The sequence below is a fragment of the Cornus florida genome, unplaced genomic scaffold, assembly GCF_030987335.1.
Source record: "Cornus florida cultivar Cherokee Brave unplaced genomic scaffold, ASM3098733v1 CherokeeBrave_3.0.0_Hap2_Chr11, whole genome shotgun sequence".
NCBI lineage: Eukaryota > Viridiplantae > Streptophyta > Magnoliopsida > Cornales > Cornaceae > Cornus > Cornus florida.
The window spans coordinates 128,310,181-128,337,597 of record NW_026775581.1 but is presented as its reverse complement, the minus strand read 5'-3'; the positions used below and the strand labels follow the sequence as shown (position 1 = coordinate 128,337,597).

Sequence of the window (27,417 nt, the reverse complement as noted above, 5' to 3'; positions counted from 1 at the left end):
AAAAACCAAATTACAAGCCTGAGAAAAGAAAGAAGCTATGAAAAAATAGGAAATTTTTTTTGGCCGAGTCCTAGAAAAAATCTCCTTGCACTAAAACTTCTAAGCAAACAATAGACTGTCAAAATTGCTGCCCATATTATCATGGTTTGAAAATTCACTCTATCTTCTTCTCCCTCTCTGTTTCTGTTCATCTCAACCCTTCAATTTATTCATCCAATCTTTTCAATATGTTCTCTCACCTCCTTCGTCTGTCTCCACATCCCCTTCTATAACCTAATCTCATCTTCTGTCTTCTTGTACCCTGCTTTGTTTCTATTCTACTTCAACTTGGTTTCATAATCCCTAACCACTGATCAGAGCACTACTCTGTCCTACATCAAAAGTGAACATAGCTAATAATGTACCAAGAGCAATGATGAATAAAGAAATCTCTGCATCTGCTAAAAATATCAAGTTCAAGAAATTCTTTTATTCACAGGAAGTTTCCATAATACTAATCGATTATCTAATCCAAAAACACAACCTACTTCCACAATATCAGAAATGGATATTTAAAAAATAAAAAAAATTCTATAACCATATTTTAGTGACGTGACAAGTTAAAATTGCAGAATTCTTCGTTTTTTTCCTCCTACCCCCACCATCTCTCTCTCTCTCTCTATATATATATATATATCTCCCTCCCTCATTCCCAGTGAAGCATTAGTAACATTCTGAGTTTTGATCTAGTGACTTCCACTGGTCAATTTAGAGAAAGGAAATGTTCAGAATTCAAAATAATAATAATAATAATAACAATAAAATAAAATACAATAAAATGAAGTAACTCTTAATTGAGGCCATGAATCCAAAAGGGCTATCCAATGGATAGATAACTCATATTAACAAAGTTCACCTAGTTTATGACACACTGAAAATGGAAATGCCAAAAAGAGCACAATGGGCATAAAACATATATATAAACTGTTCTAAATGCATATCCACAAAGGTACCTGGAGTATAATTTTCTCCGGGGCTTGATAGGCCTCAAGGAAGTGGCAAACATTGACAAATGCCCACTGCTTGCTGGCACTATCTTCACGTTTTAGATGATTCCAGCCAAATTTGATTAGTTCTTTCCTATGATGAACAAGGTCACCTTGAAGATATTTAAGAAGCAAAGTAGCGAGCTGCAAAAGTTCTATCCTCAAAGGCTCATCATAATCAGCAGAAACCTATGAAAAAAAGAGGATAATTTTGACGTTAAAAAGATAAAAGTGCTAATAAATAAATTGGAGAAAAGAATTTCAGATATAAAACATGAAAAACTACACACAGCGTCAAGAATTCACCTCTTCTGGAGGATCAAGAATCTTTTCGACAATTGTTTTTAAGATAGAAGTGTCAACGACCTCCCAACTTTGACTATTCTGGAAGGCATGAGCTAACATAGGAAGAATGAGCATTTGAATGACAATAACCAAGTGATCATAGCCTAGCTGTTTTGATTGGAACAGGTTCAAAAAATGCAAAAGAAGTGTTTTCTTCATATTGGATGGATAGCCCTCAGCGACCTGGAAGACAATATGATAGATGGTAGCACTATCAAAATGCAAATTAAATTTGAAACAAATGAAAAAGAATAATTAGACATTCAGCTAAAAAGTGACCAAGCTGTCCTTAAAAAACCATACCTCAATAACATAAAACTCTTTCAGAAAAGTAAAATCAATGCGAGTTCGGAACAAGAAGATGGAGAGGATATCAAACAGAACATTGACTTCAGTTTTATCATGTCGTAGGTAATTCAGGAAGCATTTGACAAGCCATTTACTTTCTTTCACCTGTATATTAAACAAGTTGAGGAACATCAGACAGCGATATGTGTGCGGGTGTGGGTAGAGAGAGAGTTATAACAAATGGCTTTCGCAAAGAAAGATAAATTTTGAATAAATAATCCATATGTAAGATATGGCAAAACACAATTAGTGCGTGTTAAAATGTTAAACGTACTTGCACCAAGTTCAGTTCCTGTTCATTATGCAAACGGGTGATTCTTGCAGGTGATTTCCACAGAAGTACTAGGGTATCAAAAACAACACGATTACTCTGCAACCAGCCAGGCATCAGTTTAACCAAAGTTTTAATAAGAGCAAGCCCCTGAAAATAAGCATCTGATGTTGCACTTGTGGCTATAGACTGTGCATTAGAACTCTCAGGTAGAGTAGAAACAAGGCTGTCATCTCCAATTAAAGCCGTAGGTGGAGTTAAAGATCCCTGAACCGTTGATGCATCTGATTTTGGCAGGAATTCAGGGAAGGCGCTTCCAAGTATCTTCTCTGGTGACTTTGCAAGTTCTTCTCTCAAGGGCTGGCCAGCATCTGATCGTAATATATACATAAACCTGGATTTCCCATCATTAAATTGAAAAAAAAAATTATTTCAGTGATCATAGATAAGTCAATCATAGGTGAACACCACCATCCAAAGATCTTAAACACTACCGTCTGAAGTATTTCGGCTGACATAATCGACCGAGAAAATAATCAACAGCAGCTGCTGGATAACGGTTTAAAAATTTAGTGAGAGGAAGGCGATATGGGCTATTAATCTCACTATAATATTGTCCTGGAGGAAGAGCTGCTTCCAAATCAATAGTCAAGGTTACAAGCTCGTCAAGGAACTTTCCCGCAGCATGAGGAAGCAAGTGGAAAAGCTCAATAATAGCTGCAAAAAAGAATTTTAAAAAATGAATATTAACACCAACAATAACATATATAACTCAACTATATGTCGGTTATATGAATTCTTTTCCCCATTATGCTCGAAGGTCATGGCCTCTGTCAAACCACGTGTTATATTCTCTAACTAATTATACTCATGTTAATTTTAGTTTTCTCCTTACCCTAGCAGCACCCTCAATGACGACTGTCACTCTTTGCACGTCTGAACCATCTTAATCAATTATTTCTTATTTCATCTCCAATTGGAACTACTTCAACCGTCTCATGAGTTTTTCATTTCAAATTATATCATTTCTTGCCTTGCCACCCGTCCATCTCAACATTTACATTTCCTCACAATGACATTATGCAAATGTTTTTCTTACTGCTCAACATTTTGTCTCATAAAGGACAAAGGGTCTAAAAACTGTAGAATATGCCGATCACACGCACACTAGACGCACTCTTTCATTTAACCCATTCTGATAGATTTTAGGATTAAGACCGTCTTCAGTTTCTCCTTGTTAATAACTGGGCCCAAATAACAGAAAAATTCACTTTTTAGTATCTCTTGATCCTCAATCTTCACTGCATCTCTATTTGTATTTTTAGATTTACTAAAGTCACTCTTCCTTATACTTAATTTTGTTTGTACTTATCTTGAACCCTTTTACTTCTAGAGTTTTCCTTCAAATTTCCAATTTAGCACTTACTCCTCTAGTTAACCGTCAACTAATAACATGCACCAAGGAATCTCATCTTAAATGTGTCTTGTCAGTTCATCCATAACTAAGGCAATAAGATATGGTTTAATGCTAACCCTTGATGTAAGCTTAAAATAATTGAAAATTCCTTTGTTTCCCCATGCTCATTCTATTTATAGTCATATCAATCAGATATGTCCTTTACTGTATCAATATATTATTTTGCGACTCCTTTCCTTTCTAAATTCCTCCATATTAGAGGTACCCTATCATAGTCCTTTCTCTAAATCAACAAAAACCATATAAAATCTTCCTTCTTCTGTCTGTATCTTTTCATTAGTTTCTTTAATAAGTAAAAAACCTCCATCATAGACCTCCCAACATGAATTCAAATTGGTTCTCCGACACTTCAATTTCTCATCTTAGTCGTTCAATTATCCTCTCTCAAAGTTTCATAGTGCGACTCACTAATTTAATACCACGATAATTAGCACAACTTTGTATATTCCCTTAATTTTTATACATAGGTAATAAAAATACTTCTGCGCATAACATCAAGCATTCTCTTGATTGTTAGTCAAAGACAAGTCATCATTCCCTAAACACTTCAAAGTTCAAACCTCAATAAGAATGCCACATAGTCCTAAAACCTTCATAATTGCATCTTCCTTAATACATTTTTAACCAATAACATTACATAGATACATATATGTGCAAACTTAATGGTAAATTTCCATACAACAGATAACTCACCAGCAGCTATTTTCGGTTCCTCACCAGCCTTCCAAGACTTCTGACACTGTGCAAGTTTTTCAGGTTCCAACCATTTTTTAAGATGCTCTAACAACTTCCCACCCAAGGTAACATTAAACCAGTTCGATAGAAGTTCCAGTAGGCGGGCCAGACCTTGCAAAAGAGGCATGCTGAGATTTTTGGTATGTGCCAAGTTGACTAATATAGGTCTCAGGCTGCTCTGCAGAAGTTCTTTAGGCATCCTTTGCTGTAAAATAACCTAACAGATGGCAATATAAAATAGAAGAGAAAATTAAATTTTGGAGTATAATATAGAAAAGCTTACAAAGAATGACAATAAGAACCAAAGAAAAATTGCAAGCCAATTATTTGCATTCCCATAAGTTAGGGAGAACCACCAACTCGATGACCCATCATTGGACATAAGGTCAACCAATATTCAATCAAACCAGCAGCAAACATACTTTCCAACCAGTAATTCATAGATGAAAATCAAGAGTCAAGTCCACCAAAGAGCTAAGAACACTTTTCTTTTTCCTTTTTCTTTTTTTTCTTTTTTTTTTTTTTTTTTTCTTAGTTGGTACTCACACACACATGGCTCCACAGAGGCTCGAACCCCTAACCTCCCTTTGGGAAGTAGAGGCCTAGTACCACTAGGCCACTGGCCTGTTGGTAGCTAGGAACACTTGTAGCCAGCAGAAATACCAAACAGAGGCTGCCTCTTAGAAGTATAGGAAACATGATGCTATTGCTTTGCAATCATTTTCTACCTACCAGAAAACAAAAATCAACGAAATGTGGCAAGCAAAATCATACCTGTCGTAGGCCCTCCTTAGCAACAGCCACAATTTCGGGTGTCCTGCTTGTCAAGGATTTGAAAAACATGGAAATGATCTTTGCTCGGAGTTCAGAATGATTTTGTGTTTTAAAATCTGCCCATGCCATTGCCGTACATAGAAGCTCAATGCAAGCTGTGCGGAGTTTATTTAATGATGTGGCTACTTTTGGGTTCATAAACTTCACAACCCACACAGTTTCATCAGCCTCAGCTATTTGTAATGCTTCTTGCAAAAAATTAACTAGCTCCTGAGTCAACTTCAAAAGAGGAGGCCTCAAGGCCAAGCAGAAATTCAAAGCAGTTACTGTCCCAACCTAAATACAAAGCAATTAAGTAAATAAAGAAAATTTATGAACTGTATACAACCAAAAGTAACATAATTTACCTGCTGATCAACAGTCTTTAAGCGGAGGGGTCGCACTAGAAGGGGTTGAAGCAAAGGATGATACAAGGGTTCAAGCAACTCAGACACTTCACTGCCTGTTCTACTAGCCAAAAGTGCCAAACAGGACTGCACAATCTTTCTCACATTAATAGATGAATTGGCATTAAACAACTCCGATGCAAGAAATTCAACGACTCCTTGAAAACTTTGCCTGCGGGTTTCACTGTTTGCTTCATCTACATTATTCACCACACGAAGAACCTGTGTAAGCACCTGACTCGTCTCTTCCTGCTCTTTACTAGCATACAGAGGGAGCCTTTTGAGAACATATACCAGACCCCTTACTATCCGCACTTGGAACACACATAAAGTTTCCACAGTAACCTTCCCAACCAAAGCCCCAAGTCCCATAACTCCACCAATTTGTGCTTGCCAAGTACTCCCATAGCAACAATGCAAAAGACGAGGTAAAAGTTGCTCAAAAACAAGGACGCGAACACTTGGAGGTGGTGAATATACAGGACTCATTGACGGACTAGAAACAATCATGGGAGTACCAGGACCTCCTCTTGACATAAGGACATCAGTATGTTTTGAGCGAGCAAGGAACAAAAGTGTTTCAGCAAACACGTTCAGTGCGCTAAGAGCAGCTTTGGCATGAAGTCTATTTTCATCTGCCAGAACATCCACTAAGGCATCCAAAAAGATCAAGGGGTCCAACTCTTTCAGATCAGAAGTGTTATTTCTTGACTTGCAACTAGCACTTGCATTTGATAGCATAGGACCCCCAAGTGGAGCAGTCGAACTCGAAGTATTGGCCGTAGAATTTTGTACATGAAATATCATTGCAAAATGGCGGCAAATATTAACAACAAATTCATCTTTGGGGTCAATTAGATCAGGTTCTGCACTAGCAGCAATAATGGTCATCAATAGAATCTTAAAAACAGATTTCTCAGCCATAAGTTGGGTCTTTGTCTTGACACCTAAATCAGCCTGCAAGAAGTCATGGTAATCATTGAACTTGTAAAGAACAATACGAGAGAAATAAGGTCTAGAAAACGAACAAATAAGCAAAAATACTAAACCAAAATAATTTTGTTAAATGAGCAAAAAAGAAAAGTGGAAAACTCAATATAAAAAATAAATAATAAAATAACTTTAAAATAAAATTGTCTTCTAAAAAACCATTTGAAAATGAATATAAATGAATTTCTGTGGAGGCAAACAAATGAAAAAAAATCCACATCTACAACGAAAAAAATCCTAGTCTTGGTTTAAGAATCAGGAGAGATCTACCAGTACATAATCATTGCGGAAAAAGATAATTTCACATATACCAAATAAATTGCAAATTTGAAGGGGCATATATTCACTAAGGTTTCGCATATCTCTGTAAGTAAGAAGTCAAAGAAAAAACAAATCAACCAAACTTGTAGGCTAGAATGCACAAGAAGGCCTATTTTGCATCAAGATAAGAAGCAAAAGGATAAAACACATTGAGCAAAATTGTAGTGTAGAATGCACAAGAAGGCCATTTTGCATCAAGATAACAAGGTGACTAATAGAGTCTTGTTTCACACATTGTGCAAGTTTATGCACATAAACTCAACAAGCCTTTATAGGTTACTGCCCAAGTATATACATGTATTATTTTAAGAACTTTATAGGTTACATGTGAAGAAACTGTATATGCTCATGTTTTTAGTCCGAGGAAACAAACTATCTAAAAGAACACACATGGTATTAACTCGCTTATCAAAAAGTTGAACCATATTAGTGCCTTCAAAAGTGTTGGTATGTAGTCTTCCCAGCATTTATTGTCTCACCGAAACCATAACAAAAGGAACTTTTCACCAGAAAAAGATGGACTGGAAGACTTTCCTGCCTAAGTCTGAAAACAAAAGGCATATGTGATAAAACTTAAGAACAAAGGCAGATGCTTTTAATGTCTCACAAAAAACACCTAAACCCATAAGAACAAAGAGTCAATAAAACTAAATCCATAAATAGACAGGCACCATTTGGTGAAAACACATTATCATAGAGCAATGTGATTTATTAAATTAATAAAAGGCCAAGAATGGATTAAGGAGGTGCTTCTAGCAAAAAATAGAGCAGCGGGCCCAAGCCAAACCAACCTTTATATCTGATGTCTCAGACCTTCTCCAAGATGGATCCACTGGGGAAACTAAAAAAGATGACAATTGCCTAGGTGTCAATACTTCTTCAGTTACATTGCCCGGAAAACTAAGCTGAGATGATAAGCATACGCGAAGGAATTTCAGAGCTTGTTTTTGGTAGAATGCATCCACACCACCATTCTTGTACATGACAGCTGCAACAGCAAGATTTATACAACGATCCAGAGGCACCAGAAATGGGGTTGAGGGTTCAAATGTAAGAATCAAACGAAGCCCATGCTCTGGGTTTTCCTTGCACTCAAGTGCAAGAGGCTCTTTCAGAAATCGCCTGTTACGACCACCCAGCTTGCCGAGAAGTTGCAATGATTTCCCACCCCAAGGATACGGCGCGGGCCTCAGGTGAGACCACAACGCCAAAATCACCTCAGACATTACATTAGCCATACTTGGTTCAAGGAAATCAGGATTTAAGCTATCTATCCAAAACTCGAGCGTCCTCAAACCTAAACTCACTAGGTCATCGCTTCCTTTAAGACATAAAACAAGAGGCTTCATAAGACGGGGAAGATGTGGTAACAACGAACTTAAGCGTGCAGGCAATGTTAGGCAAAGCTCCAGCAAAAGGTCCCTCATATCTTCACCAGTAGGCCCCTCAAGCATGGCCAAAAGCATATTCAGGCAGGGTTGCAACGTAGGAATCAAATCCCGCAGCAGAAGTTCAAATTTACCTCCAGCAAGCGCCCGAAACATTGTACGCAGAAGCTGCAAATAACCAAGAGGCTTCTCAACTTCAGCTGCATTTCTCATGCAAGCTTCCATTATTACAGGTACATGAGGCTGCAAAATACGTTCACAATCTGAAGGAGCCTTGGCAACAGCACCAAACAAAAACCGAAAGAGATGCAAAACAAGTTTTGCTGCAGGTGAATCCGGATGCTTCAGAACATCAAGTTTGCTGCTCACAAGGAAGTTAACCAAGACATCTGCGAATGGCCGGAAGACTTTAGGGGCTTGTAAAAGGGTGGAGAATATGTGGACTAGCTGAGTGCTGCCAATCATGCATTCGAAGAGCTCTGGCATACACAATGAGAAGATGTCCATAAGATCTCGAGGTTCCATAATAGCCAAAATCTGAGAAAATAAATGGACCATTTCCCTCTCCTCATCCTTTTCCTTAAACAGGGCCAAGCAATGCACACCACTCTTCAGAACACCAGAGGCTTTCCATACCTGTCAAAAATTCAATCAATATCACCTAAACTAATCATACCAAGTGTATGCATTATCAATCATCGTATTGGGTTCAATACCTCTTCCTCTCTCAATCCTTTAAATGGTTGTGGCACTGATGAATTAGATGATGGTGGAACAAGCCCTTGAGGAGAGGTCCCATGTGTAGAAGATGAAACCTAAACAAGCAGAGGGGCCGCATAATAAGATTATTATACATATATATATAAACACATGCAAAACTTTAGAATTAGAGAGTTGAAAAACCTGTGACCGAGGTAAATGCGCATGAGTGATGCTCCAAATAATAGTCTTCATTCCTGAAGAAATATCCAACCAAAAATCATTGATATGTAATAAACCGATAAAGAAATTAAAAAAAAAAAAAAAAAAAAGACGTTCAGTTTTGATTTAGCAGTAACTGCAGAATTAAATGTGTTGAACACCAGAAGCTTCTTAAAAAATAAACAACAGATGCTGCTAAAGTAATTTCAGAAAGGAAAAAGAATGAAGAAAAACACTCACCCATGACCAAGGTTTTAATCAGATGCTTGCAATCACTGACTTCCTTAGAATGTTCCACTGGGACCTGCAAATTTAGAATTGCCTGCAACCATATCATGTGTTAAGATTTAAAGTGTGGAAAGAAAATTGGGGCTTAAGGAAGAAAAAGAACTATATTCCAGAAATAAGCCAGGCTAAGTTTTAAGGCCTCAACCACTACATAATAATAAAATAAAAATAAAAAAAATTAGTAAGAAGTTGTACTGTAGAAAACAGTCTTAAATTATAAAAGCCCAGAGTGAAAAGCATCAAAAAGGATTGGGGAAAAAAAAAACCAAACATTTTTCTGCTATTATCATTTGATACTTTTAAGGCACACATCTAAAATTAAATTTATTCCACCCCTAGAACATGGATCCTAAAACTATTGCTTGAAGCATTCAAAGTTCTTTCTTTTTCTTTCCCCTGCTTAACATTGTTCATCATCTTAAATACATAAAAACTGGATGCTCATGACATAAATAACCATGTAATTAGCTACATAACAGGATTAAAATGTAAACTATTGAAGGAGTTAAAATTACAGAAACCTCTCCAACCATTTTTTCATGGAAATCCTAAATTTCCCTGAGGTTTCTAAAATAAACCAGACTTCCCCACCAAACTCATACTACATTAAACATGCATCGCTCAATTATAACTTTGGAGATCGTATACAGACTTCCAGCGTTCCCACTATTGATATGGATATGGAATGGCAACATAACAAAGAATAAGTGTCCCGATTGTTACAACTCATTCCAGAATAACAATCTCTCTCTTCTCCAACTTGTTAAGATGTATTCAACAATAGAAAAGGAGGTAGCTCTTAACTAACATGTAAAAATTATGAATATGATACAAACATCAACAAATGTGGGAGTACTCAGCTCGTGAAGCTAACTAGTGAACGTATAATAGCAAAAATTAGAACACAAAAAAATATATATTTAAGAAAATATTTATTTCAAAACCAACTTGTAATACAAAAAAATTAAACATACTTTACTGATTGTTGATAGATCTACCATCTTTTTACGTGTATATTCATTTATTAATACTTCAGAAGATCCACATTCGACACAATAACTTAACCAGATCAGTACCTCAACTTTTTTTTTAAACCTCACCAAGAACAGTACAAAACTTTTAAACAAACATACCAAACAGATACAAACAGCAAACACTATCAAATATAATACAGAAGCCCAGATGATGCGAATGTAAATACATAAGAATTACAAAATAAAGATACAACTATACAAATATAACTGAAAATTTAAAGAAAACACTATAAAAGCAGGCAAATTATTTTCTTGCAACATTTTGGATTGGATTGAAGTCAGTGTTGACAAAATTGTGTATTTAATGAGGTCATTCTAGAAATTATTATTGGTAAAACCAAAGAAAAGAAAGGGGAAAACTGTTTATGCCTATTCTGGATATAAATAAAACAATAAACAGCACAGGTAAGTTCTTAATATGACCTGCACTGGGAGTTCAAGCTTTGACCTCAATGTAGATCGATCTTTGCCGTCCTCTCCTTCTTCCAGTAGCTTCACAAAACAAGAAAACCCCATTAATGTTGCCAAACATGAAAACGGAAACATCTGGCAAAAGTAATGTCTTACATAATGTAACACAATAGGACTGCTCAAAACAGGTACGTATTTAGAGGTAACCTTTCAACACGGTAATATAACGTAAATCTAAATACTAAGACGGGAACAAGGAGACAGCTTACCAAGTTTTTGGTTTTCTGAACAAAAGCAATCAAATGAATCTGGTAGCTTAAATAAATAAATAAGTAACTTTGGCTCATGCAATCAATGCATTGTCCCCTTCTAAAGTTACCAAGTTATCCTTTCAAGTTAGAATATATATACAATCAAGTTGAATTTTTTGAAAACTCTAAGGCTATTAATGGAAAGATGTATTTTTTACTTTTCAACTTCCACAAGTATTTTGGGCAGCCCAAAAATGAAAGATGGACAATTAAATTGGGATGGAGGAAGTAGTTGTCAAGACTTTCCGTGACCAAAAAAAGTAGACAAACGCCATAACAGAAATTGAAGTTGGGCCACATGTCATATGTGCAATCGCCTTATGTCCTATGATATCCCATTCAAAAAAACTCATTGTTCAAAAGCCTTACAACTAACAAAACTGGCCTCAAAGCATGACGCTAAAATTTAGATTGAGTTTGAATGGTTCACCATCCCCTTTGCATAAAGAGGTAGAGGAAAAGGAATTGCGTAAGAAATTTTCAGATATGCAAGGCATATCAGTAAATTACTATATCGTATATTTCGGTAATGCCAATCATATTCCCTTCAAAAACCAATCAGACAATCAAAATATAGCAAATATATATAGTTTTAAAAAATGGCAAGTAAATATGTATTAGAAAGCGTTCAAAAGGGGAACGCATCCCAAAAGCTACACAAAGGCCAAAGCCAAAAGGTATCCTAAGGACCCAAAGAACCCAAAAAATCAACGATCTCCTCTATGGATTAAAATTTTCTCTCCATAACCCAAGAAAAAAAAGAGAGCTAACAATAACAATATATATAAATCAATCTCAAGTTCAATAGATTGTTAAACATGAATTTGTTAAAATGTAAAAGAGATGCCATATAAAAAAAAAATATCAGCAGAGTAAATGGTACATTTATAATCAAATTCAAGTACCTGAGGGATCATACGCTTAAAAGTACTAAATTTTCCAACAAAAGCATCCAAAATTCGCCCCTAAAGAAAAAGATAACAATAGTCAATCCCAGGAAGAATGATAAAAATATTCACAAAAACAAATTGTACACAATGAAGAAATGTTGGATTTGAAAAGAGGAGAAATTTAAACAGGAATATGAAACTCAGACCAACAAAATCCGCGCATCATCCATAGATAACTGGTCAACACCTTTCTCAAAAATTGGCTCCACCTAAAAGGGGGAAAAAAAAACAGTTAATTAAATCAATTGCCAACCACAAACATGTCAAACAGTTGTAACTAAAATAACAAGTCAACTAAACAGTAACTAAAATAACAAGTCAACTAAACAGTAACATAAAATCTGTTCGATATTAAACGAATAGAGTTTGAGCATGCACCAGATTCAACATTAAGCGGGCACAGGTAGTATGAATGCTGAGCGACAATGAAGCATCATGCATGTTACTTGAGAACAAGTAAATAATTCGTGATAACTGCAACCAAAAGAAACAAATTGTCAACAATTATAGATTTAGTTAGAATTGTGGACCATAATAGCCAATCCATAAACATAAAGAAAAGAATGGCAAAGGATCGTATAGAGACAACTCCCCTCCCCCATCCCACAAAAATAAACAAATAGATATACTTACCAAATAATAATAATAATAATAATAAATAAACCAACGGGCCAATGGCCTAGTGGTATCAGACCCCTACTTCCCAAAGGGAGGTCGTGGGTTCAAACCTTGGTGGAGGCATGTGTGTGTGAGTACCACAACTAAGAAAAAAATAATAATAAATAAATAAATAAATAATGATTCAAGTAAAAAGATAAGACAGGATAGAAAAGTAAGGTACCGGAAAGGACAAAAAAGGTGAAAGGCAAACTCCAGGTAGGATCTACATCAGCATTGTAAAATTGTAATATGTAGATATCAGAAATCATTGTGTGACCTTAGGATTACAAGAACTTAAGGTTTATGAGGACAAACTATTGGAAGCAATTGGGATACATGTGTGGCAATATCCAAGTTGCTAGAAAGCCACCCGAATGCCCTTTTATTTTTATTTTTGATACGTAAAAATGTATTAGAAAGCGGTCAAGAGGGGAACACGTCCCAAGAGCTGTACAGAAAAACCAGAAAAAGGGAAAGGGGAAGTCCTAAGGACCCAAAGACCCCAAAAAGTCCATGATCTCATCTAAAGATATACAATCTCTCCCCATACCCCAACTAAAAAGAGAACAAATAATAGAAAACTTCAACACCCCAATGGAGATTTCCTCCCCATCAAAAGATCTTCTATTCCGCTCTTTCCAAAGACTCCACCAAACACAAAGGGGGTTCACCCTCCAAAAATCGCAAACATGAGCTCCCACCCTTTGGCCCCCTCCAAATATCAATCAAGTCCGTTGAGGTCCGAATGCCCTTTTATTATATTTTTTTCTTTTTAAAAGCAGATTGCTTTGTTCATTTCCCATATTGTTATTCCAAACTCCAGCATTTTCGTCACTTCAATGTCTGGCTTCACAACCATATTCAATTAAAGGGTAGATGGATCAGATTAAAGAAAAAATTCAAATTTGGTACTCAACAGAATTACAGAATGTATCATCAATTCAGTGTGTACCATGTATCATATGATGTTTTTTAGCAGGAGGCTGCGAACAAACAAAAGACAAGTTTGGCAGAAAATGAAGAGGGTGGTGGTACTGGTGGTTAGGCCAGACCAGGGGGGATTGCCTCACAAAAGAGCCATAAAGCAAAAAACTTATGACTAGAACTTTGTGTGTGTGTGTGTGTGAGAGAGAGAGAGAGAGCAGAAGAGACAAGCAAAAATCTCTATACTCCCTCAAAAACACATACACAAGCGTGCATAGAGAGAGAAACTAAAGGATCGGGGAGTTTAAGAACACATCACAAACCTGGAGTAGAAAATTTGACTAAGTATAGCTTACGTTAAAATCAGCATGCCAAAACACAATTAAACAGTTAACCACAGAGGTCCGCGACAAGTTAGAGAGTTCAAACTGATTAAGGATCAAAGAAATAGCAGAACATAACAACAATAAACAATTTCTTAAAAACAATCACTAACATTCTTCTACAATGATAACAAAATGGAGAGAGCATTAGTGGCATCGGAGATTTAATGAGAACTAATACCTGTGACAGGGAGAGGTCCGCCCTAACATGATGAACAATTTCTGCCAGTAGACTATAAGCCAATGGCCTCAATGTCTCAAAGCATGCCCGACCAGTGCCCACTAGAACCCTGACATGGTTTCAGAAAAACGTCAAATGAATTAAACATGATCTGAACAGGACAAGACCCAGCAACTAAAGTCCTTTATTTTTGTTCAAAAATACATACAAACACCAGAATATGATATATCTTGTGTCACGAAGTAAAGCTAGTACAATAATATAAGAAACTATATTATGATTCACATCAATAAAAAAGAAAGGCATAAAAACATTTAGCAACAGATAAACAGCCTTCATGTCTCCAAAACAAATGGTGATGGTCAATATAAGATTAGGTCGACATAGACAATAAAATAAGTATGCACAAGAATGCCAAACCCGCACACTGCACAATGGAGGAGCTTATTGATCAACTCCCCAACATACAACTGATTATGAAGAATTTTGTCTCTTAAGCAGAGTCATCAATAGTGAGAATCTTATCCAAGGCTATTGTCCAATGAAAAGTGTAACCTTTTCAGGGACTTTAGTCCACTATTGCCTTCCTAATATGAAGAGTGTTCACCCTCTGAAAGAGCTAACCATGAACTTCCCCATCTGTAAGGTGTCCATCTCCAAATATCCTTCTCATGCTCACCTTCCAAGCGAGAACCCAAAAAGCATCTGAAATAGAGCCACTACCAACCCTACTCCCAATCTTGCTACGAATACTGAGGTCCGAAACCCCACCTCCATATGATGAACACACGTAATCTTCCACATTTACATCCTTATCCACCACAATCCTGTACAAATCAGGAAACATTACTCAAGGAGCGCTCCAAACCACCTATCATACCAAAACATATTCTACCTGCTGTCTATTAATCATTACAGTTAACATGTGTGGAAAAAAATCCCTAGTCATAACTGCAAGAAGACATCACCTTTTCAATAATCAATCAACTCTCATACTCCCATACTAGCTTAAAAATCCAGGCTTCCATAGTCCTAACTCCTCCTTTAACAACAAACATCATCCATGTCATAAATAAAATGTCCCTTACAACTTCTCCAATCTCTTCTCAACTGAAGCCAGGATCAGTTAAACTACATGTAGGTTGACAAGCGGGAAAGGGTACTCGAAATAACAGTTAAGTATTTAACCTCTCCTTCCTACCCTCAACTCCCACCCGCAAGAGAAATACCACCACCTCCACTTCACCAGTCTTTCCACTACAGAATCCTGCAAAGCCTTTGTTCCCATAGAAGAGTCATATAGCAACCCCAAATAAAACATGAGGAAAATGTGCATGTAGTATCCCAGGATCTCAGCCAATTTACCAACATCTTCCACTTCCCCTAATGAGACTATCTCTCTTCCTACCAAATTTAATTCAGACTCAACACAACTTCAAAGTAAAAGAGGACATGCCATATATATCGCAACTACACCACATCATCCACAAAAAAAATAATGGTACCATATTGTCAATGATAAAGGGTATGATAATGTGATGTTGTCATCCGTCCTCTAACCCCGGAGCCTCTCACCATGCCTCCTTCCACAGCCCTTGACACATCCCACTAAAAGCTCACGGCAGAGAATCGCACATGTTTTCACTAAGTACTCAATCTCGCCATCGCATAAAACAAAAATTCAGAACACATGATTATACAGCTTCTTAATTTCAAGGTTGCAATAATGCGGGGGTGGTCATTAGAAGCAACATGTGGTTTTCCATCATTTCAATTTTGCTTTGGGAGATGTTGATAAATAAAGAAAATTATATCACAAATTAATTTCGAAAAGGAAAAATAAAATCAAAATCATCATGGTGAATATGATCAAGTGGGGTATGAGTTGACATTTGATACTTCTTTGTCAATTCAATCAAAACTCCATTTTAATCAATTTATCTTAGTTCAATTTCAATCTACCCAGAACTAATATCAGAACTATACTTCTTTAGTTCCAGTTCCACATCCCAGCAAACACCTCACACAGTCACACTTATCATAGAGCTGCTAATGTTAGTCATACAAGGTAATGACATCAAGCAGGAAAGCTCAGATGAAAAACTATGATCTTCAAAGCATCAGCCATTACTAGGTAATCTAAAATAAATGTAGCATTCTGGTTGACTAAATTGAACATACTTATAACATGAGAAAGAGTCTAAGAGATGACAGTCCCTTTTGCTCTCTTCCATTCAACCCCAAGTCCGTCAATCGCTTCAAATGAAAAACGAAGACAACCAAAACAAAAAAAAAAAAAGAAAAAAGATAGAGAAAATAAATTGACAAAGATAAAAATAATGCATTCAGAAAAAAGGATCAACATGACATCCACCATTTCAATAGATGTCCTGCAATACATTAAATGTATCCCGGAAAACCTAGGATCGAAAATTGCTGAAAGTTTCATTTGCAACTTATGAAAAAAAATAATAATAATAAATTTTGGTTTGAAAGTCAGCACAGCAGTACACACAGAAAAGTCGGCTGAAAAGCACATCAAAAACTAACAAGACTGCCAGAATATGGTAATTGTACTAAAAAGATCTGAAAAGAAAGACACTGGTGAGATTATTATATCTTAGCATTGTCAAAAGATGGAAGAGTGAATGAAATAGTTGAAACACAGCTAACCCAGAAATAATACACATCAACAGAAACAAGAATTGCAGTGAAAGCTTAATTCTGCCATCAACCAGTATGAAAATATCACCCACTGAAAAATAAATAAATAAAAAACGAAACAAAAGAACAGACTTGATAATGTAAATACACAAATTTATTAGTCAAAAATATTACCTCTCTTCCAACAGTGTGTCAATTAAAGGAAATAAACCTCTCTTAAAATCTGTCCCGAGCACATGTTTTAACGCTACCAACAATTCCTGAATTTAACAAGTACATCCATCAATTAATATTAAACAAAGAGAGGGAAAAACTATTAAAAACTATTTAAATTGAAGGAAAATCTTTCACCTTTCGAATAGAAACAGAATCAGAACAGGTGACGAGTAGGTTGACAATGCTTTTACAAATGCTTTCTTCATGTGGTCTAATATAATCAGCAAAACTCTTCAGCAGGTAAGTTAAAAACGAAACTGTCTGCAGCAAGGGAAAAAGTACATCAGTAGCAGTAAATTGACAATCCTTTGGAAGAAAAGGGGCCAAATACATGTAAATGAAGTGAAACTTTTCTGGTTCAGGCAATCTTATATGCTTATTTTGGTGGGAGCAGACCGCCTATTAGATTATGTCCATTAACCACTATATTGATCCACCAGCAAACCATTTAATTGCCCCAGTGTGAATAATCTTAGTGACCCCTTCTTTTATGAGTCTCTTTTGTTTTCCGTCTCTCTTCATCTCCTACATTTTTCCGTTTCCACTCCCTCTACATCTTGTTCCTTTGCTATTAAGTGTTCCCACAGTTTATGGTTTCTTTCTTAACAGTTCACTTAATGAAGTGTGCATGAGTTTTTCATCGAGAATATCCCAAACATTTTTAATAAGGGAAACTAAAGGACGCTTATCAAATAAAAATTTAAGGGTAATCGAAGGACACTAAATTGTTCCCAATCATGTAAATTAAAAAGACGTACCTGCAAGAACTGAATTAAAAAATAAATTCAAACATATTTATTTTTTGTCAACACTTTTTCAAGCAAAGATATACAACATCCAGATAGAAGTGATAGGAAACTATTTTAACTTGAATGCAGTCAGCATTCACGTCTTCTTGAATACTAATTTATTCTGGCTAACACTTCACAGGTTGTCCACCAATCCATCGCCCATAACTATAAAGACCACCTAAAAATTCAATTAACAAACTAGTCATTGATGCTAAATGACCAGGGTTTTCCACTTCAATTTTTTTTTTTTTTTTTTTTCCATAATTCCACTTCAATTAAACCATTATAATATTACTTCCTTGAACATTGTTTCCACAGACCACATCATATATTGCTTTCGGTGTTGGAGACGCTCAGAATAGAAGCATTTTGTATAAACAAAATTCAGTCATAAATACGGTCCATGGATATGTCATAATCTTTTGAAGGAGATCCATGGCATCTCATCAGCAACTGAAGACCCACATCTGGGCTTTGTGAGGGTACCAAATTTTTTTGTAATTAAAAAAAAGAAACCCTAGAAACATTGTATTTTTTTTGTCCGCCAGGAGGGGGGGGCTGGATTTCCATGTTTTCCATCTCCTTTAGGACTCTGAGAAAATCTTCGAGAAAAAATGAGAAGGAAAAAAAAATGTTGCCAGAGAAAAAAAGTTAAATTCTAGCCTTCTACTCTTCAGGGTGAGTTTGGAGTGTGGGAGGAGGATCAATAGTAGATGAAGATTAGCATTGGCTTTGGAAAACATACTAAGAAAATGATTAATCAAAAAAATCTAACATGAAGCGCAGCAGACATCCCATTATGTATAAAAATTTAAACCTGCCCAAATAACAGACCTAATAATATTATGTTGGAACCTTGGCCAGGTTTCTCAATCAATCCAACCAGACAAGTATAACCAGTAAGAATTCGAGATAAAAACTACCACAAATGCAAACAACTACAAACCAGTCCAATTACTTATTGATTATTTCCTATTTACTGTGTCCTTAAATTATTTATTCAATGTAACTTTTACAATGTCAAAGTTGGCCTAATCATTTAAGTTGACTTCGCAATAAATGAGTCGTTTTGATTGTCAAATAGTTATATAACTTAGTGGTAAATACCCAATTAACTCAGCTAAATAGACATGTGAAATCTATATATATATATATCTTTAATTATACTCACAAGTCAAAAGTGTTTAGTTTAAGTTTGATCAGATTCACATACCAATAAACCTGTAGTTTTATAAACAGTTCTAAATTACTATGTCTCCATTGTTTACAATTTTAGCACTCTAAGTTGCCTTCATTACTATTGAATCAGTTTTCAGTTGAGTCATAGGTTAACAACTGATTTTAAAACGTAAAGGAAAAATTAGATTAGGCTCCCATATTCAAACCTATAAGTTACACCAACAACCCCATAATGTTTCAGTTTACTGTTTCTCAAATGTTACTACTTTATTAATCTAATTCGAATTAAATTTTTTTTGAAAATATGTATATATTGCTTCCATGATAGATGTCTCGCATAAGAAATACTTCCTGTAAAATCCAAGGTGTCCATGCATTAGAAAAAAATCAAAGATCAACCCAAAATTTACCAATGAAGTACTAAATCATTTTAAGAATGTAATACATGCACTCATATCCCAACCGAAAGTTGAATTCTGCATACTCTCCCTTTGAGGTGGCAGGAAATACCATTCAAGCTAACTGGTGGTCATGCACTAAATCTTCTGTGATAATCCACTAACCTCCCGATATTTTGTAATATTCCACATAGTCACCCCCTGCTTTTAAAATAAGCAGACCTCTCGTGCTGTCAGTCGATTTTGACTATTTTCGGATACAAGTTAAACATATTGCTCGGTGAAATGTTAATAATTCCTAATTAGGTAAAATAAAATTAACCCAAGAAATGGTAAAACCCATGAGTTAATAAAACTAAAATGGGTAAAATCCATTTAATAGACCAACCTTTTTCTCTCTTACTGTAATTTTTTCTCTAACCCTATAACTTCAACAACAACTCCACCACAATCACCATTAACCATATTTCCTCCATAACCACTTTGCTCAATATTTCCTTCTCACTATCTTTAAAACTCAACCACTGATATCACCACTTCACCACCACTATTGTCACCTCACCTCCTCGCAAACCAATACCATCATATCACTTGTTTGCACAACAACACTGCAGACCAAACATACAAAACAAATTAAACCAATCTACATAGCCATGCCCTCTTTCCTCTCTAGAAAAGTTTCATCTCTGGAGTTGTTTATCTTTCTCTCCACAATTTGTTATTTGTCCTTTTTACTAGGTCTTCATTTGGATAACTAGGAGGCAAAAGAAAAGAGAGGATAACATTAGATACGGAAGCAAAGAAAATAATGGAGAGAACAATGTTAACCTTTGTTCATGTTTGGATAACTTAAAACGAAAAGAAAGGAAGGGATACTAATAATCCTTCATCATGTTTGATAAAAATAGTGGAGGGAGAAGAAACACAATGTTATGTTATTTTGCGAGTGGCAATGGCAAAAAGATAGCTCCTTGGTTATAACAAATAGGGGTAAAACAGGTAGTTACTAGCTCTCTATCCTTTCCCTCCATTTCCTCACTTTTAAGAGATAAGAAATTTACTATTCAAGGGGAAACCAAATCCCTTCTTCTCCCTCCAAATCCTTCCATTTCCCTACACTTCTTTTAAAAAAACAAAAAACACAACCGATGAAGTTCAGGGGTGATCAGTGGAATTATCCAAAATCTTCTTTTTAAAGGCAAGTGATGCACTAAAACTTGCTTCTCTGTAAATTCTTGATATATGGAATTATCCAAAATCCTCTTTTTATAGGTATCTGACATACTAAAACTTTCTTCCCTCTATTAATTCTTGATATCCTATCCTAAATAAAAATAAGTAAAATTAGTAAAAGAATTTGCTGTAAAGTCAGCCGGCAGAAATCCATCCAGAGAGAAAAAAGTGAGTGACGATAGAGAATAATTAAATAAATAAATAAGAAGAAGAATCCAATGCTTCTGATTAGCAAAGAATGAGAAAATAACACTTCAAAATAGCTTCAAGTCCAACAAAACATAAATAGCTTTAGAATATGTAAGCAAGTTAAAAGACCCATCAATTGCCGTAGTAACCTGACACCATGCAGTACACATACTTGAACTAAACTTTTCATTATCTTCCAGAATCCAGATAATAGTTTCAGGAAACTATGAGAACAAGGAAGACTCACCTTAACCTGCGCGCCCTTTAACTCAATGAAGTGAGTCTTCAAATGGGGTGGAACCCTCTCTGGACCCGGAACAGATATAGCGGCGACCATCAACGGCAGCAAATGAGGAATGTTGGTTTGAACAAGCCGGCTATACAACTGAAACAGAAACATGACCACCAATGGACTTTCCGTAACAATCTTGAATGAACGTGTACTGGGATTAAGCTGCCCAACTCCAACATATCCATTAGGAGGTCCCATTTGGTCCGACACGTCCATGGGCTTAACATCTTCTCCGCCCAGAGAAGTCAATGATGACGTCAACGACAACGATGATGATGATGATTGTGCCGGCATGGACACTGGTGGGGACGGTGGTGGCGGCACTGCTGCCCCATTTTCAAAGAAATGAGTGACAGTCTGTCTGAAATTCTGGTAAATTTTACAAACGAAGTCAAGAAAAGGCTGAACTTCGTTCTCTAAGGTCGGCCTGAAGTTCCTAAGGAGGTCGAATATGATACGAATACAAATTAAACCATTCTCTTCATTATCGGTGGTGAGAACATGCATTGCAACCTTCAAGAGTTCCTGAACGAAGGGGCGAAGAACCTCACTGTGTGGTAGTCGATTTAGAATCTCGATGATGATGTTCCGGAGCTTGTGCTCAGGATTATCGACAAATTGAGGCTTTGTAATGTGATATAAAATTGCCGAGAACGCCCGGAAATAGCATTTCAAGAAATTCAAGTACTCGCCTGTGTGAGTTATCTCTAGACTATCCCGTACCTCCATCGCCATTTGAAGCCTCATACGAATCGCTGTCTCACTTGCTGTCTCGGGTGGTGTATCGGGCGCTGTTTCAAGACAAAAACCACACAATGAATTCAAATACACAGAACACATAACAAACATGTATAAATATATGTGTATGCAAATAAAGATAGAGGAGTACGGAGATCGGGTTCGATGAGACGGCGAGAGTGTTGCTCGAAATTCTGGATGGGACTCATGGCGCGGTCGAGTCGAGTAAACCCTAGTTTTGCTGTGTTGCTGAAAAGGAAAGAGAAGAACCTCGATTTTGAATCTGCTGCTTTCTAGGTTTTCGTGAGCGAGGGTTTCGAGAGGTTTTTAAGCACTCCTTCGCAGTCGAATCTGTACGTGAGCGATGGGATGTTAGTCAAGGGCTTAAAATGGGTTTGGAAGGACGAATTAGTGAATAAATTGATGTTTGATTTCGATACGTAACGAGTCTAGGGCTTGTGAATTCAAAGAAATTTTCGTGATCATTCAAACACGGCGTCCAGCGCACGGTTACTTTCCGGTATCACTCTAACCGGAGTATGCAGAGCGAGGGAGTCTGGATACACACAAACATATATATATATAGGGGTTTTGGGCTTTTTTTTTATCCCATTTTTCTTTTAATTGGGATTTTTTTTCTTTTCGTTTTTTTACCCTTTTACGGTGAAGTGATACTTTCTCGCTTTGGATAGATAAAGATCAAGAATTCAAATCTTAATAAAAAAATATTTATACTTATATATATATATATAATTACTTTTGTAATTGATCAAGAATATTAATGTTAATTTGGTACAATTGTATAGATTTTATAATAACTAGTATTTAGTTTATATTCTTAAACATGATTTTTTTACTTTTTTTTTTTCTGGTTCTGTTATTGATCTCACTGCCTCACGTAGAACAAGAGCAAAGGCATTAAAATGTCGATGTTTATGATTTTCTTTTTTCTTTTTTTTTTAAGTTAAGGATACTAAAAGCGGCATGGACAGAATCTAACTCCATGATAAAGAATGGGCCAGAAAAATGGTCTGAACCCAAATCAAGTTGCCGTGGGACAAGCTCAACGCCGAAGGGTAAAGCTGAAGGCCTGAAAGACAAATAGATTCATGAATGCAAAAGCCTCAATGATGAGCCCAATAAAGAAAGATAGTTAGGGAACTTCTAAAACATTGTAAACAAGTTATAAATATATGAAAATGAAAGAAAAAAGGGATTGAAATTTTTGGAGTGTAAGAAAAACTCTGTCAATTTAGAGAGAAAAAATTTCTTACATCTTCATAAGTAAAATTGTTGAAGAGTATTTAATATACTAACATAATACAGTAATTGATTATATATAATCTCATATCTAGAGAGAGAAGCAAACAAATTATAATGTCAAAGTGAGTAAAAAGAAAAAAGTGCAAATGGTTACAAAAAAAAATGTCTGCTAGTGGTCATATCCATAATATGTTTCTCTCTTCCATTGAAGCACCTCGTATGTTTTTGAATAAGATTTTCTCCACTATTCCGGAACCTTCAACCTTTTAGAAAAGTGTGGTAATGACAAATCAAGAAACGATGAGATGCTGCTCTCTATGTCAATTTATGTCTTAAGTAATAGAGTAGAAAGATTGTGATAAATGTGCATCTTCGTAAGACTGATATGACCCATATTGGGTATAAGAAAAGTTTCAGCTTTGGAGTTTGTTTTGGAATCACAATTGTTTTGTATTTTTTTTTTAATTTGAAGTAAAAATAATATTTTTTAAAATATGTTCAATATTATTTTAAAATTTTGATAACGCAAGTTTATTACAAGATTTTTAGATATAAAAATATGAAAGTATATTTAGTAAAAAGTTTTACAAGTTTGACATTTTAAATGACTAGTTAAAAATATTATTTTAGAAAAAAAAATTTATTTTATTTTTTGAACAGTGCTCTGTTACGGTGTAAAAGAAAACAAAAGTGATGATTTTGATTTTAACCTCAATTTTGAAAGCATTTCAATACTATTCTAATGACTACAAATATTATCAAACACATCCTTCATGATTTTATTTCGCTATAATACACTAGTAAAAACAAAAAACACATAAACAAAAACATGAAACAAAGGGCCCTTAAAAAAAAAAGAAAAGAAAAAGAAAAAAGGGCCCTTAAAGCATGTAAAAAGTATCAACATCTGCAATGACTATTATCTTATGTTGTCTGGTCTCTCTCTCAGTTAGGATTGGGCTAGTGCCAAACTGGTTTAGACTTTTAGCTTTGTTCTATTATAACTCATTGTTGGCTTTTTGTTCATTGTCCCATTTGGGCTGGCAACAGATTCGAACGATGAAACTACCATTTGGGCTTTTGTCTAGAAATCTAAAGAGAAAAAAAAAAAAGAGAACGAGAAAATTAAGAGTTAATTTAGAAACTAATAATTTTAGGAAGACATTATATAAAAAATTTCATATATATATATGTAAAAAATAATAATATCACCATATGTATTATAGTGGGCGGGCTAGACTAGGAGGCATGTGCCTTGAGCATACATTGGCTCCGTCCTTGCTCTATAAGGGCTGTAGGTCAATGGTGTGATAGTCTCTTCCATCTCTCAAACTGAGAGGTCTTCGTACCAACAAATGGATATATGAGTTTCCGTATATCTTTCTATCCATCAACGTAGGATATTTGATTAAGCAAACTGTATCTGTATGTATACGTGTTATTATGTACAAGATGTCATGAGCCCAATCAACAAAATTGAACAGATCCAGGCTGTTGTGGCCCATACAAGCAAAAGGTAGCCCATATTGAAATTTTAGTGATCTCCCTGTCGGCGGAACGGAGCCGGGATTTGAAGTCAGGAGAGACATAGTGAAAAAAAATTTAAAGGAAAAGAAAATTGAATTTAAAAAAAAAAAAGCAAATTAAAGCATAATTAAATAAGGAAAATTTAACCTTTTTAAAAAGGTTATTAAAGAAATTTAAAGGGTAAAAGATAAAATATATATAAAGTTTTTAAAAATTTGGAAACTAATGATTTTAGAGGGCATAATATATAAATAAAAAAAAAATTAAAACCATATATATACAAAGGGTGAGGTCCGCCCCCAAGCTGGCTCCGTCCCTGACTGTGCTGTTAGCTTAGAGCTTGTGTGATGGAAACCTTCAACTAGAGCTGTACCTCGGGCGGGTTGGACGGGTTTGAGATATAAATATATTCACTACAAGAAAAATGACTTTTTATCATGAAAGAAAACGCTTTCTACCACGGTTTTGAATCATGGTAAAAACAGCCGTGGTAATAAGTAGAGACTTTTTAACACGGCGTAGAACCGTAATAAAAAATAGACTTTTTGTCAGAGTACAGAACCGTGATAGAAAGTGTTTTTTTTACCATAGTGCAAAACGGTGGCAAAAAGTGTTCTATAATTTTTTTTTTAAACAAAATAGTGTACAGCCCCTATGAGGCTTGTTTTTTTTTTTTGCCCTACTACTAGCCTTGCAAGGACCTAGAAGCAAACCCTATAAATAAATATATATACAACTGGCCAATAATTTATATATATATATATAACCAATTCCAAATCATGGTTTTATACAAAAATATATACGAATTTCAAAGATGTACATAATCCACACCTTATATCTTTACTTAACCAAAATAAAACAAAAATTCTTCATATCTTCTTGCTCTGTTTTAATCTCTCTTTTCCATATATGCAACTTCTTGATCATGAGCTATACAAAAAATATAAGGGCAACAAAAAAAGTAACGGGAGCCGCAATCCTAGCTTTTGACCTACAAAATGTAATAGTTGAAGTAAGAGAATGTAAAACAAGTTGTAAAGTTGCCAAAATTATAAACACTGGAGAGACAATATATCTATATTAATTCAAATATGTATTTGAAAAATGAAAATACCTTCCATTTCTTAAGACCTGGTCTGCAAACAAGCTGAGGAAGCTCACTGGAGACATCAAGAAGTTCGACAGACCCCCTGCACCTCCGCAGAATCTGAAGAAAATGAAACATCCCAAGCCGTAGAAAGAAAGAAAATAGAAGAGGAAGGAAAAACAAGTTAAAAAAATTAAAAGATAAGTAGATATCATTGTGCCATGCGGATCATCAGAAAAACATCCAAGCACAAACATAATAAGATTTAATGTTTAAAAAATAAAATAAAATAAAATAAAATAAACTGAGAATAGCAGAATTTCGGTGCCAATGTCAAACAATGTGGCATTAAGCTGAAAAATATAAAATATAAAATTTGAATTTTTATTAATACTGAAAAGAACAAGATTAAAATCATTCCTATTTTCATAGTTGTAGCTATAACAAGCCTTTTAATAACATCAACATGTTACCTCAGCAACCACAGCCTCATTCTCAACTGGATTCATAGAGCAAGTTGAGTAAACCATTCTTCCACCAACTTTAAGCAAAGCCATACCTGGAATAATCAAATATAGAATCACTAAAAAGTATGGTTATGTAATACCCCGATAATTTTAAAAGATTTATTAATTAGGATTAATTATTTTATTTTATTTTTCAATGATTTATTTTATTTTATTGAGTGCTAGATTAATTATCTTATTTTAATTAAGTTATATTTCGTGATTATGTATGATGATTGATTGTTTGTGTGGTTGATTATTGATTGAATTATTGGTGTGTTGATTTTATTGGTATTATATGACTTAGTTGTAAATTCTTGTTTGTTTATGTGCTTCATGTAATTAGTTATTTTAATTTCTGTATTTAATTAATTATCTTATTTATTTAAATTAATTGGATTGGGCTTAAGGAAAGTTGGACCAAAAGATGTGGTCTTGGGCTTGTATGAAACCTTATTGGGTTAATTAATGAAGGTCCGTGGTTATTTAATTATTTAAATGATCACTTTTGTATCAATTATATATATATATATATATAATTATATATAAATATAATTAATTAATAATTGTTATGGAAAGATCTATATATAGATATATATTTATTGATATTTATAAGTATATATGATTTAATTAACTAATGAGTTAATTATGGAAGGAATATATATTTATATATATATATGTTTATAGATATAAATTATTTAAAGATTATTATTTTAATTCATAATACTAGTTGGAATAGGATTTGGAATTTAAGGTGTATAAAAATACATATAAGGCTTTAGGGTTAAAGGTTTTACACGTTAGAAAAATAAAACAGACAGAGAGAGAGGAAGAAGAAGGGCTGACAAGGAGGAGGTCGGATCTGAAAAGGAGGACGTCGGAATTGGAAGAGATAATTAAAGCTTAAAGCGTTGGTTTCGTTTCGAAACCTTCAGGCGAGTTTTCTCTAACTTTCCTCTTAGAACTCATAAGGATTTCACCTTGAGTATCAAGGCTTTAATTAAATTTATTTGTTTAAAAATTATGGTTAGATCGGAATAATTAAAAAGTATAAACTATTATATTTGATTTTTAGATTATTGGATTTTAATTGATATATATAGGTGTTATGTATATTTTAAAATCAATCTATAGGTGGATTTGTGACCCAA

General features: G+C 34.9%; 2 protein-coding genes across 3 annotated transcripts in view; both read right to left on the bottom strand.

The window, feature by feature from the left end:
• The window catches only part of LOC132287044 (uncharacterized), a 33,785-nt gene extending 11,216 nt beyond the window's left edge, over window positions 1–22,569 (bottom strand). Inside the window, exons 1-22 of the mRNA XM_059789506.1 lie at window positions 22,329–22,569; window positions 22,035–22,234; window positions 21,101–21,936; window positions 17,199–17,324; window positions 17,022–17,107; window positions 14,184–14,292; window positions 12,414–12,509; window positions 12,182–12,244; window positions 11,991–12,050; window positions 10,787–10,855; window positions 9,282–9,363; window positions 9,024–9,076; window positions 8,837–8,935; window positions 7,524–8,756; window positions 5,383–6,378; window positions 4,976–5,311; window positions 4,160–4,418; window positions 2,484–2,706; window positions 1,993–2,383; window positions 1,674–1,823; window positions 1,332–1,553; window positions 993–1,214 (exon numbers count right to left, since the gene is read on the bottom strand). Coding sequence (XP_059645489.1) covers window positions 993–1,214; window positions 1,332–1,553; window positions 1,674–1,823; window positions 1,993–2,383; window positions 2,484–2,706; window positions 4,160–4,418; window positions 4,976–5,311; window positions 5,383–6,378; window positions 7,524–8,756; window positions 8,837–8,935; window positions 9,024–9,076; window positions 9,282–9,363; window positions 10,787–10,855; window positions 11,991–12,050; window positions 12,182–12,244; window positions 12,414–12,509; window positions 14,184–14,292; window positions 17,022–17,107; window positions 17,199–17,324; window positions 21,101–21,936; window positions 22,035–22,092 — 5,769 coding nt within the window. The 5' untranslated portion in view covers window positions 22,093–22,234; window positions 22,329–22,569. The remainder of the gene's footprint in view (window positions 1–992; window positions 1,215–1,331; window positions 1,554–1,673; window positions 1,824–1,992; window positions 2,384–2,483; window positions 2,707–4,159; window positions 4,419–4,975; window positions 5,312–5,382; window positions 6,379–7,523; window positions 8,757–8,836; window positions 8,936–9,023; window positions 9,077–9,281; window positions 9,364–10,786; window positions 10,856–11,990; window positions 12,051–12,181; window positions 12,245–12,413; window positions 12,510–14,183; window positions 14,293–17,021; window positions 17,108–17,198; window positions 17,325–21,100; window positions 21,937–22,034; window positions 22,235–22,328) is intronic.
• Window positions 22,570–25,417: 2,848 nt separating this feature from the next.
• LOC132285230 (multisite-specific tRNA:(cytosine-C(5))-methyltransferase trm4a-like) overlaps window positions 25,418–27,417 on the bottom strand; it is a 12,009-nt gene continuing 10,009 nt past the window's right edge. For both annotated transcript variants that reach the window (XM_059787400.1, XM_059787399.1), the window contains exons 5-7: window positions 26,234–26,319; window positions 25,788–25,880; window positions 25,418–25,664 (exon numbers count right to left, since the gene is read on the bottom strand). In XM_059787400.1, the coding sequence (XP_059643383.1) occupies window positions 25,653–25,664; window positions 25,788–25,880; window positions 26,234–26,319 (191 nt within the window). In that variant the 3' untranslated portion in view covers window positions 25,418–25,652. The remainder of the gene's footprint in view (window positions 25,665–25,787; window positions 25,881–26,233; window positions 26,320–27,417) is intronic.